Source organism: Tauraco erythrolophus, chromosome 16, assembly GCF_009769465.1.
Source record: "Tauraco erythrolophus isolate bTauEry1 chromosome 16, bTauEry1.pri, whole genome shotgun sequence".
NCBI lineage: Eukaryota > Metazoa > Chordata > Aves > Musophagiformes > Musophagidae > Tauraco > Tauraco erythrolophus.
Genome location: NC_141480.1, coordinates 1,797,774 through 1,810,745, shown reverse-complemented (window position 1 = coordinate 1,810,745; position 12,972 = coordinate 1,797,774). Strand labels below are relative to the sequence as shown.

Here is a 12,972-nt window from a genome sequence, read left to right as displayed (position 1 = left end):
GATGAGACCTGAATTTCTTTGTACCACCTCAATTATAGCAGCTGCTGGATGTGATGAGTTCCGACACTGCTTCGGAATTACAGGATCCCATCCTGACCCTCTGCAGGACCCGCGCTCGGCGCGGCGGGATCGCCCAAGGGCTGAGCTCAGCTGCTACAGCAGAGGTGGCCCAGCTGCCTCCCTTTGCTGAAGCCCCAGAAGAGATGGGCCGAGCATGGCGGGGCAGTGAGAGAAGGTGCCCCCCCCCTACCCGCGGTGCCGGGTCCTCTCCCCATCCCGAGCCGGGGATGGCCAAACACAGCTGGGTGGGAATTATAGAACCATAGAATGGTTAGGGCTGGAAGGGACCTTCAAAGGTCATCTAGTCCAACCCCCCTGTAAGGAACAGGGATATCTCCAACTAGATCAGGTTGCTCAGGGCCTCGTCCAACCTGGCCTTGAACGAAGGAAACCACTGCTGAGACAAAGCCAGTGCCTATTTCACTGGAAAGGCACAAATTCAGCCCATTAAAATCATGGACCGTGGTTCCCGAATTTCCTACAGGGTGAGGGGAGAGAAGGGGACAGTGCCACGGGAAGCTGCAACCCCTGGAAATCTGACTCACCCCTTGGCCGTACCTGGTTTTTGCCATTGAGTTCCATTGATTCCATCCGTGCCCACGGATGCCGTCCCGTGGCGGTGGTGGCCGCGGCTCCGGCTGGCCCCGCTGCTCTGCATTGATGTGTCATGACTGTGGGCAACCAAATCTGGCTTCACTGCTGGAAAAAAAAGCACGGCTTTGGACGCAGAACAAAGCAAAATTTCTGGTGTTGGCTGCACTGAGGGTGTCTTCAGCTGCTTCCACTGTCTTCTGGAGTCATCATCCAGAGCTGCAGGTAGGGAAATGCCCCACCGGCGCCAGCCCAGTCTGCACCTCCCCTCACCGTGGGGCAAGAGCAGCCCAACGGGGGAAATTACAACACTTCAATTAACCACTTGCATCATTTTTTCTGAACTGGTTGAGGACCGACATGGGGTGGCTTAAATCAGACCTGAAGAGCACTGGGAGGGTGACTGCGTGGCAGGCACACATCCCCCCCCCCCCCCCCCCCCCCGCCAACATCTGGATCTCTGGGACCCGCCTGCGTTCTGCCTCTGGCCACAGCTGGAAGCCAAACCAGCTCTTCCATGACGAGGAGACCCGATTCAGCTTGGATTCACGTGCCTGGGGTCCTGCGTGCACACCGGCGTCCCAGCCCCACGCGTCCCCCTCCCTCGGGAAGGGCAGCCCGGCCGGCAGCGCCCGTCTTGCGGCCGGCACTGGGCTGATGAACAAGCAGAAATTTTCCATTATTTCACAATAACGCTCAGAGCAGCCACAGATGGTCTGAAAGAGCTTTTTTTTTGGGCCCCTGCAGGTCGATGACGCTCCGGGAGGGCTGCGATCCCCTCTCCCGCCTCTCATCCGAGCCCCCGGCTCGAGGCTGTTTCTCAGAACTTGGCTCCGCTTTCGAGCTATCATTTTCCACCCACACGAGCCAAATCGATACATGTCAGCTTTTCCCATCATCAGGTTCACGTTACCATATCAATAGTTTGGGGGAATGATTTTATCTGCCTTCGAGGGAGGTGACACACGCTCTCTGCGCAGGGTTCTCCGCGCGGATGTGGGGTGTTCCCAGCCAAGGGGCTTCCACCCCCGCAGCCCCGCGGTGCCCCCCAGGATCACCGTGCCGCTGCCGGACCCCATGCCAGGGCACAGGGAGTGGGACCGCAGATGCCTTCCCTGGAGCCATGGTGCATCCTGCTCCGGCATCCCGCTCCGGCAGCTCGGCTCAAGGCACCCAGGGACACCGGCCGTGGGACAGACGGATACACACACTGTACTGTGCTGCCCTGATACACCCCAGCTCCTACACCTTCCTCCCAATGCCTGAGATGGGAAACCTCCAGGTTCCCATCTGGCTCTGAGCCAGCCGTTCGATTTCGCTGGAAATTCAATGATTGGGAATCACCAGCATCTTTTTTTTCCAGGAAAATCAATTTTTTCAGGCTAATAAAGGCAATGAAAGGGGAGTGCTGCAGCCCAGCCCTGCCGTTGCAGTGCTACGTATATATTTAAACTTAAATGTTTCTACATTTTCTAAATTAATTTAATAATTTACAACTATTTACAAGCCTCTAAGGTGAGGGCTGGGGCTCCCCTGGTCGGAGTCTGCCGGAGCCGGGGCAGCAGCACCGTGGGGCTGCCCGACAGCGCGGGGTGTCGGCGTGAGCCGGGCCATGAGGTGCCACTGGCACCAAGACACTTTGCCTCTGCCCGCAGCAGTGCTTGGACCGAGACATGAATTTGGGGAAGAAATGAGCCATTTTTGGCAAGTCGACTTGTTTTCCCCCACAGAATTCCCACTAACAGCACGGTTCAGCCGTGGTGGGAAATAACCGCAGGTTCGTCTCTGCTGGAGGATGAGCTGGTCTGAGTCCCTGAGCTACTGCGGGGTTTCTGATGTCCTCTGGGATGGTGTGGGACACCATGGGGTGGTGTGGGACACCATGGAATGGTGTGGAAGGCGCCGTGCCAAGCCGGGCGCTGCAGGAGCCGGGCGCTGCAGGATGGGATACGTGCTACAGAGCTGAGCAAGTCCTAGTTAAAACCCCAACACCCACACGCCAGAAAACCCCCTCAGCTGCCTCTTCCTTTACATGCAAGAGCATTTTTTTGGTTCTTTGCAGATGTTTAACATCTTGATAAAAGATATGAGGTTTTCTTTTCTTCTTTCAAATCTGACTTTGGCTACTCGAGCTCGCCAGAGCTCCTGCCCTTGTGGCCAAACGACGTGAATTTTTTCCTGACACACAGCTCAGCTGTTCCTCTCCGACACCGTTTCCTTCTCTGAAGTTCTGCCATCGCCCATGATGCTCTTTTCCACTAGCACTGGCCGAGCTGCGGCACAGGGCACCATGGTCTCAGCATGGCCCCAGGGCCACCACCGGGGAGAAGGGCCCACATGGGAGGAGGGTCCTCCACGTCAACGGGAAAAACAGCAAGTGGTCCAGGTGCCCTGGGAAGCAGCACCGGGCACCGGGGTGCTCCCACCCATGTCCCGTGACTGTTGTGTCCCCAGGGCAGGTGGGTGCTGAGCCGGCTGCAGGGCCCCGCACGGGCTGCAGAGGTGCAGGTTCAAGCACAAGAGCAAATATCTGCTCTCGTGTCACGTTGGCTCCTGGGTTTCTAACCCAAGGGTGACGCTGATCCCTGGGCTGCAGTCACAGCACCTGGGCATGGACCCACCTGGGCACGGACCCACCTGGGCACGGACACATCTGGGCATGGACCCGCCTGGGCATGGACACACCTGGGTGGTAGGGCTGGGCTGGCGCACGGCACGGAGACACCTCCACGGTCAACCAGATACTTGCTGGGGTTGTGTCATCCCCGCAAGAAGACACTGATGTCCAGAGAAGGAGTCCAGCAGGTGTCTGGCCACGTGCATCCCAGATCCGATCCTTCCGCATCACTGTTTTTCTTTCCATCGTGGAGCCAAGGAAAGCTTCAGGAGACACTTCTCTGCACATAAGATCATGATTTGGCTTCACTCAAGCCTTGCAATGCGCTTGGTTAAGTCGTGCACACGTTCATGGTTCTCCTCATGCAGCACGTTACAAACACACTCAATATAGTAAATAGATCCTCAAACATCAAAGAGAAATTCTCAGCTCGTCATCCCAATATCTCTTCATCTATCAATCAGGTGATTAAAATCTGCATGGTAGCTGAATAGCAGATAACGTTGGTTGAGGGCGAAAAGTCTTCGCCGTCATTACATAATGCCCTTCTTTGGGGCGAATGGCACTTCCCACCGACTCGCCCGATGAGCACAGGAAGAAACCTATATTTGGTAGTCAATGGAGACGCCGGTCCTTCTTCACGCTATAAAAATGGTGCTGTGCCGAGCAGCGAGGCAGAGAGGCCCCGGCCAGCCAGCCCAGCCGCACGGGACGCGCTCAGACGGCGGCAACAGGATGCTCCCCTTGCTGAAGGCAGCTTTCACTCTCCTCTCCCTGCTGGAGCTCATTTTGTCCAAGCCACTGATGACCATCTCCTCTCCCAAACTAAAGCTGTCAGAGATCACCCACCGCATCCATCAGCTCAACTCAGGAGTGCAGGTAAATGCCGCTACACCTCCTGGCTTTTCTTTGCTTACAGACCAGAGGAGCATTATCGATGATGATGATGATGATGTTCCTCAGTGCTTTGGGCACCCCAGCCCGCTTCAGCCTAGACTTTGGGTGCTCAGCACTTGACTTGGTGGTACAAGAGGCTGCTCGGGTGAAGTTTTCCACCTGACATTTGGCACATTGCAGAAAAAAAATGCTGAGAAACATGACAATGATGTGTCAGGGTGACCAGGGTGGCTCAGTGATGGGGACATGGTGGCCCAGCACTGGGTGAGCTGCTGGGGGGTCCCTGCTCTGTGCCAGTCCGTAGCACCCACTGAGCACCCAGGGACCCTCCTGCCCTTTCCCAAACAACTGCTTGCAAGTGCCGTGCAAATCCGGCTCCTGCCTTCCCTGGGACTTGTTTTGGAACAATTTGCTGAAGGACGGATCTTGGTGGTGGCAGCACGCGGGGTGCACCCGCTCTGTGTCCCATCAGCGAGGGCTGGGGACATGGTGCCCTGTCCCTGGGGAGGGCACAGCTGGCACCTCCTCGGGCACAGTCTCATAACGATGGCCTCGTAACAACGAGCTCGTAATGACAATCTCATAATGACAGCTCTCTCTTGTGTCGCCTCTCCAGGTCCCCTGCAACGACACCCGAGTGGCACAGGTCGCCTTCATGGACCGAAAGGTAAAAGATGATGGAGAGAGAGATGGAAAATGCGTTTGCAATAAACACAGACAGAGCTGGCGCCCGCCCTGCCCAGCCCACGGAGCAGAGGTGGTTTTGTTAGTCACCAAGAGCTGCTTGAGTGCCAGGGGCCGGGGGCGAGCGCAGCTCGATGCCAACTGCACCCAGGACCTGCCTCCAGCCCCCACCTCTGCCCACCTCGACCCCACCTTTGGGCACAGCCCGAGTCACCGCGCCAGGCTGCCACTGCAGCCGTAAAACGAAAGTGATTTCGGAAGTCACTGTGAAACCTCCCACCGGTGCCAGACACCTGGATAAGTGGCACCAACTTAGATGAGCTGCAGGTCTCTAACAGCGTTTCCTCCCCTGTGTTCCCCAGCTGCCGGAGCAGGAGCTGCTGTGCCAGGCTGCCGCCGCGCTCACCAAAGTCACCAGGTGCAGGAAAGACTACGAGCCGCTCATCATCAACCTGCAGAGCCTGCATGATGAGATGGTAAGCAGGAGCTGCCGCTGCCCCGCTCGCCGCCCCGCAGTGTGATCCGGTGCCCGCGGCAGCCGGGACCCCCCACGCCAGCTTTGCCAAGCACGGGCCCCGTTTCAGCGCCAGCTCCCCGGTACCCGCGGGGCTGAGCAAGTTGGCATTTGTTACCATGCCCGGGGCCAGAGCTGGGCACTGCAGCCCGCGCTGTGCTGTGGGATAATTGGATATAGAGTCATCCCAGGCCAGCGGAGATGAGGTCACACCGCTGGGCACAGGGGCTGGGTGCTTGTCCTGAGCAAGGGGCAGATGCTCAACCTCCTGGGGCAGCATCCTCATGACTCTGAGCTGAATTATTTATAGGGGACACAGGGACAAGGGCAACAAACCATCTGCCAGGGCTGGTAGCCCAGCTACCAGCCGCCTGAGCTGCTAAATCCCACTGCCAGCTCTAACATGGCCACACTTTTCCTTCCCCAGAGCTGCTCCCTGAGCAACGACAACGAGATCTACCTGCGCAACTTCTTGCCGGAGCTGGGGAACTTCACGCAGGGGCTCTACAGGCGCCTGGCCGCGTCGCCCGCGCAGTGAGCCGGGCACTGCCAGCCCCACGCTGGCACCGCGCCGCTGCAGCTCTTCACATGTTTTGGTTTTGCAGAGTTTTTTTCGCTCCTCGTCGCATGCACTTCCTCAGCTCTGCCCCAGCCCCCCCAAACCCAACGTGATCCTAACGGCGAGTCCCAGCGGGTCGCCGGGTGCCCGGGATCCGGCAAATGCCCCCTTCCTGGCAGGCACCCAGCATCTCCTGAGCTTTCCATCTATGTATTGCATGTCAGGCATTACTCAACCTCTGCAGGAGCGCTCTCGTCTGGACGAGGCTGCCCTTCGCCCTCCCTTGCAGTCCTGTGGCTCTTCCGGCCGGCACGAGGTGGGATGCGGCCCCTTGGAAGGGATGTGATCCCCTGGGATGGATGCGACCCTCCCAGGCGGGACAGCTGTGACCCTCCTGGGATGGATGCAACCTCCTGGGATGGATGGCTGTGACCCTCCTGGGATGGATGCAACCTCCTGGGATGGATGGCTGTGACCCCCCTAGGACGGATGTGACACCCAGGAGGGCTGCGCTCCCCCGGGAAGGCTGCGGGAGGGTTTTCCTGGCTGGGAGGAGCTGGGCATCACGCCTGGCCGGGGCGGCCGAGGAGGTTGAGCTTTTACCTCACTCACCTCCTGCAGCGCCTACCAAAACCAAAACCAACTTATCTGCTTCCTGTTCCTCTTAATGAAGGGAGGCTTCTTCATAATCGCCTTCTCTTCCTAAAGAGATCAAGATCTAGGCTGAAATGATGCATTTTTCGCTAACGAGTAACTACAGCAGCTCAGGGGCCCGGCGGGAGCCGAGCCGGGGAAGTGCAGCATCCGAGAGCGAAAGCCGGAGGGGAACGGGCAGCGGGAGGGGGCCGCCGGCACCGACCGGCACCGAAACCTCCCGCGTGTCCTCGGCGCTGTCGGTGGGCTTTTACGTCATTAACAGCGAAGACCAAGGCGAGTCTGCGGGGTAACGTGGGGTCCGATGGGTGCTCATTGCTATCGTACTTCTAGAGTTTATTTATTATCGTATTTTATTTAAATAACTTATTTTTATACTGCGTAATCTAATGATTCAAGAATAAAAGGTTTTGGCTGTTGACAGCTTTCCTGTGTTGGGACCCGGACCAAAAAGCAAAGCCAGTATTGAGAACAGGTGTTTTAACTTCCAGGAGAGTTCTGTGGAACACAGTTCTATTTAAAACACTGCTACCTCATTCTTCCAGAACTATTAGTGCCTAATTGCCTCTCCGTGACAACAAATGACCGTGTGCTGATTCATAATTTATTGTTCTTCCCTCTATTTAAAATATTTGTATTACGACAGAGTTAATATATTCAAATGATCATATATTTGGATGTTTTCTTTGTGGGTTTGTGTTTGTTTTTTTTTCATTTCAACTTTGCACTGATGTTATAAAAGTGTCTCAGGGCTTAAGCAATAAACTCCTGAATAACGAGCTCCTGGTACTGGTGGTTTATGCTGTCGATTCCCACTCCTTACCTTCAGCAGCTAAGGAAGAGCATCCGGGGGTGCTGCCTCCTGCTCAGTCAGCTCAGGGAATGGGGTGGGGAAGGGCAGCGTTTTGGGGCAATATATAGCAAATCTGCCCACTTAGAGCAAGTTTTCAAGGAAGCAAAAGGCACCGATGCACCTGCCCGGCTCGTGGCATAGGAAAACACGGGGGGACGGGAAGGGCTGGGGGAGCGGGGATGAGCCCTCGATTGGGAAGAGGGTCTTGTGCCCAGGACCACGCCAAAGCGGAGCGTGTCAGGGGGCAGCCTGTGGGCTGGGGGGCTGCAAGGCTGAAACGGGAACCAGTGGGTGGCAAAGGGGCTCTGCAGGCGGAGGGCACCTCGGCGGGGGGGAGGGATGGGGTTGGCTCGTGGGATGAGCAGCAGCAGGTACGCGGGTAGGAAATAACGGGGCAAACCGGCTGTCAGAAATGGCTATAAACGTGGGACATGACTATAAACGCACGTGATGGGGCATCACCTGCAGCCTTGGGATTTGCCCTGGATAAACCACGGCGTTGTTGCCAGCAGCTGACACGGCAGCAACAGGAACGCATGAGAACCGCAGCACATCGCTGCCACCGCCAGCCAAAGCCACCCCGGGCAGCGGTGCCCAGGCAAACCCTCAGCCATCCTCAGCACCTGCCCCGGAACCGCCCCGCTCCAGGCCACGGGAAGAGGTGGGAAGCGGAGCCGGTGGCCGTGGCTTTCTGCAGCGCCCAGGGCTCGGTGGCTGCGGGGACGCTGGGAGCCCAGGCAGGACCCTCGTGCGATGGGGAGATGCTTCAAACCACAGAGCAGGAGGGGGAGAGTGGCAGTGGAGAAAAACCAAAGACACATTTCGGAACCAAGCGCCTTCCCTTGGCAGGGAAATGGCAGCGGGTTCATCCCGAGCGACGGCTGAGCCGAAGGTGCTGCCGGGGCTCTAGAAACGAGATGGGGACTGCGCCGGGGCCGGAGCCATCCGTCCAGCGAGCGACGGGGCTGTCGCTGCCATCGGCTGCATCCCACCCTTGGCAAAGGACGTGGGAATTTTTTTCTTTCACTGGTGAATTTCCCATGGCACAGTGATGCAGTTTTCCACCATGATTCAGCCCGAGTAGCTCAAAGGTTACATTTTTCTGTTAATTTAGCATTTTCTGTTCCTTTACTCCAGCTTCACAGCTTTCCACCGTGATCACTGGAGAAACCGCCAGGTCTGTGGGATGGGACCACCACCTCCATCCCCTTCTTCAGCATCACTTTTTAGGCACGGAGCCTCCCACCACCACCCATCCCAGACCAGCTGGAGAATCCCAGCCAGGAGCCCGGCCCCACGGCTGCCATCCGCCGAGGTCGCAGCGGCAGCGCGGTCCCGCAGCCGGAGCGCGCGCGCTTATCTGCTCTCCATCGCGAGCGGTGCAGGTAGGAAACGGCGCAGCTCTCCGCTGGCAAATCCCTTGCAAAGGTCTTTCTGAGTCAGTGGCACGAGCTTCATCTGGGGCATTTCGGAACCAGACAAACAACATTACGCTCAGTCTGGCTGCTCCCGGATTAATCGAGCGCTCGCAAACTCTTATCAAGCATCTGATGGCAAGTTGCTATTTGAGTTAGAAAAATACCTATTAGTTATTACAAAACTCCGAAGTTTCCCAGCTCAGCTCATTTCTCAGCGCGATTTCCTGCGGCAGCGCCGGCCGGTGGTGCCAGTGGAGCCCATCGCCCCGACCTGCCCCGGGTTCACCCCGCGCGGGGCAGGACGGGCCAGGGCAGCCTCCGGCTCGCCGAGATGCCGGAGCAGAGCCCCAAAACTCCATTTTCCCACGCGAGCGCCAGCGCTCCGGGCATCGATGCCGCAGGACCACCAGCTCCACGTCCCTCGCCCACCTCCCCGCAGGGTCCTGCTGTTCCGGGGGTCCCGTTTGGCCAGGAGAGCCCCCAGCGCTCCGTAAACCCCCCAGCCCCGGGAGGCAGCGATGTCCTGCTCCGACCCCGGAGGTTTTTGTCCCCCAAGGCCCCGGGCAGGGCTCTGCCACGCTTTCTGCTTCTCCGCGGGCGCAGGTGAAGATAACCATAGACAGAAAATGGTATGCAGATGAAGGATGCTTTGCATGATTTGGAGATATTCAAATGAAACGCAAGATGGAAGAGCTTGAAGGATAATTAGAGAAAAAAAAAAAAAGCAAAGCTCCGAAAAAATAGCGCGATCAGATCCGTGGCCTCCCCCGTTCGGCCACTTTCACCTCGCGGTGTAGAGAAAGTCTTGGGATACGGAGAAATGAAGAATCCCCAAACCGGGCAGATTACACACTTCTCTTTTGTACGTGACCTGACTCCTACTACCGTTATCTTACGGTGGAAATTTCCTACGTTGAAACGTAATGCGAGATCAGAAGAAAATCTTGACTTGTACAAAAAAGACTTGTTGTCCTAATTGGATAGCAGCAACTTTGGAAAGTGCAGATAAGGGAAAAATAAGTTTTTCCTACAGGTTCAGCAATTTTACAGCCATAAATTGAGATGCTCCTTCCAGAAAAGCACACGCGGGTATAGATCACCAAAATATCCAGAAACTGCGAGCTGAGAAGGTCTGGTCCAAGCAGGCCATGAGCATCCCGGTCCCGATCCTGCTCACCTTCCTGGTGCTGTCAGCCTGCCAGGGCCGCAGGGCTGCCCTGGTGCCAACCTCCACCTTCCTGAAGGAGAGCATCCAGCTGCTGAGCAAGCTCCTGGAGAGGAAGGTAGGGCTGGTTCGCGCGGCTCAGCCTTCACCCGCCGATGGGAGGGACGGAGCGCGTCGCCGGGCTCGGCGAGAGCGATGCTGAGTCAAAGAAAGGTGCTGAGCGCGCAGCACCGGGGCAGGGTGCGTGTTCACGGGGGGCCGAGGGTGGGCGGATGGAAGGACGGACGGACGGATGGGGTGGGGGGGTGTGTCTGCGTGCGCACGTGTCAGGATGGGTCCGTGTTGGTGGTTTCTCTCCCCCCATCACTCCTCTCCTTTGTGTCTTGATAAAGGTTTCCTGTGACAAGATGAACGTGACAAATATTTTTGCAGGCGATAAGGTAAGAGAGGAAAAAAACTAACTTGTCCTTGTTCAAAAACAATCCTACGGCCACGCTGGGCACCGGCAGGGGCCGGAGCAGAGCGCGAAGCCCTGAGTATCCTGCCCATCCCAGTGCAGCGCTGCACGGGGGCAAGGAGCCCATCGCCAGCCCTGAGCAGAGATGCTGGGCTGCCAGGCTGGTCCTCACCACCGCCGGTGCCCAGCACGGGTGCCCTCACCTTCTTGCACCCACCTCCACCTCCAGCCAAAGCAGCAGCGGCTGCTCCCAGGCACGGCAGGGGTGAGGGAGAGGCCGGAGGCGCAGGCAGGAATGGGCAGCGTGCGTTCGAGCGGCACACGGGGGTTTTCAATCTTTTCAGAAAGGAAGAGAGGAACTTCTTCCTTTGCCTTGGAGCGGTGTGTCACCGTCTCACAGACACCCACGCGCGCCTATCGCGCAGCATCTCGAGCTCTGGTTAGACACACTATATCCCTCTTTAGCCCCTCAGCTGGGGGAAGGCTCTTCAGTCAGCAGCAGATTTAATGGCAGATAATAAAGCCAATTTCTGCACCGAAAATTGCTGCCTAAGCCAAGCTCCCCGGCACCGGAGTTCCTGTTTTCACAGAAAGCCGATGCCCTCACCTCGCGCTGCGCGGGCGGGTGGGAGCCGAGGGGTGCAGCAGCCTCCCTCGGGGGGACTGAGTACCCCCCTGGGGGTCCCTGCACCCCTCCTGCTGCAGGGACCAGCCCTGGGAGAGCGAGCAGAGATGCCCAGGTTGCTGCACGACCAATGCCCACAGACCTGGCCGTGCCCAGTCCGTTATTTGATGGTGCCATGCAGTGTGGGTGGCAGCCGGGGCAATCCGGGCAGGCAGAGCTGGCAGCACCCCCCTGTGCTGCTGCAGCGAGGGGCCATCAGGAATGCCCCCCAGGGAAGGCAGCTGAATACTTTTCTTATTGCCACCAGCACTTCACTTATTAGCTCTTCACCTTCCACATCTCTGCTGTGGGACTTCATCTACTCAAAGCACCTGACGGAGGTAACCGCTTCCCAGCGGCTTTTATCATTCCCGTGGAGCCTCTGCCCACTCAAACCAGCACCATTGCCCCAGGACAGCACAGGGAGCAGCTCCCAGAGGGCAGGGTCCCATCCACAAGTCCCACGTTGGAGCACGATGCTCTAAGCACGTGGGTGCTCACTGCTGTGCCAAACTCCGCCACGACGTTCACCAGCGGCTGTCGGCACTGGAGCTTCGGGCAGGCTCCGACAGCCGGAGCTGTACTTGGCATCTGCTGCTTAGAACAAAAATGTATTATTTGTGCTGCTTTAATCTGCTGCTGAAGCTGTGACTGTAGTGATAGGACACAGGGCGATGGCTTTAAACTGAAAGAAGGGAGATTTTGATTGGATATAAGGAAGAAATTCTTCCCTCTGAGGGTGGTGAGGCACTGGCACAGGTTGCCCAAAGAAGTTGTGGCTGCCCCATCCCTGGAAGTGTTCAAGGCCAGGTTGGATGAGGCTTTGGGCAACCTGGTGTAGTGGAGGGTGTCCCTGCCCATGGCAGGGGGGTTGAAGCCGGATGATCTTTGAGGTCCCTTCCAACCCAAACCGTTCTGTGGTTCTATGACTGCACAAGAGGGTTTCTAAACAAGCCACGTGTGTCTTTTTTCCAGAAAGACGACCCTACAGAGATCTTGTGCAAAGCCAGCACGGTCGCATTGGAGGGCCGGAGCTGCCACAGGCAGCTGGAGGGCATTTACCTCAACTTGATCCATCTGGTCCAGAGGAGGAGCGCAGTGCACAAGGTAAGGCAGAGCTCTCCCCTCAGCCTTCAGGCTTTCTGCACGTCCAGCTTCTCAGTCACCATTTTCGCTTCCACGGGAGCCTCACCCGAATGGCTCCGGCGGGTGGTCGGCGTTTTGCCGCTCGCTCGGGCTCTGCTGCTTTTCAGCAGCTCCCAGTTTTGATGGTGCTGTGTTTTCTGTGAGCAGCTCAGCACCCGACCCCCACGCACAGCCCAGTCCTCCCCAGCACCACCCTTTGCAGCCACGGCCACGCTGCGGAACCAGATATCCCCCCGGGAAGCATCCTCATGGCCTTTTTTTGATCCTGTTCCAGGCACCGTGTCCCGTGGCACCAGGCACCACTACTTCACTGACTGATTTCCTAGTGGACCTACGCAGAGTCCTCCAACGATTAGTAAAAGGCTAGAATTTGAAGTGGAAAAACATCAGGTTTTTTGTTTTTAAACTATAATGACACTGTATTTTTCAAAGATTATTTATAATAATTCTTTAAATAAATCTATTTTTGGACTAAATTTGCCATCATTGCTTAAGATGTTTCTTGGCCAGAAACTGGAGAGCACAGGAGCACATTTGAGAGCTCGAAGGTGCCAGCTGGAGCGTAGGACACTGGGTGGCAGGAGCCAGCCAGCAGCACCCACCAGCCTGGGGGCCCCCAGCTCCTGGAGAGACCCCTCAGCCCTCTCACCACCCCCCACAGAAACCCTGAGGGGCCCAAGAGGTGGTCATGGC

General features: G+C 57.3%; 2 protein-coding genes across 2 annotated transcripts; both read left to right on the top strand.

The window, feature by feature from the left end:
* The first annotated feature begins 4,003 nt into the window (after positions 1-4,003).
* On the top strand, positions 4,004-5,901 carry LOC104376461 (uncharacterized). The gene is made up of 4 exons (XM_009983043.2): positions 4,004-4,147; positions 4,782-4,832; positions 5,212-5,325; positions 5,791-5,901. The coding sequence occupies exons 1-4, from the start codon at positions 4,004-4,006 to the stop codon at positions 5,899-5,901; spliced, it is 420 nt and encodes a 139-aa protein (XP_009981345.2).
* Positions 5,902-9,995: 4,094 nt separating this feature from the next.
* Positions 9,996-12,646, top strand: IL4 (interleukin 4). Its single transcript, XM_086621809.1, has 4 exons — positions 9,996-10,130; positions 10,405-10,452; positions 12,109-12,240; positions 12,554-12,646. The coding sequence occupies exons 1-4, from the start codon at positions 9,996-9,998 to the stop codon at positions 12,644-12,646; spliced, it is 408 nt and encodes a 135-aa protein (XP_086477935.1).
* The last annotated feature ends 326 nt before the right edge of the window (positions 12,647-12,972 follow it).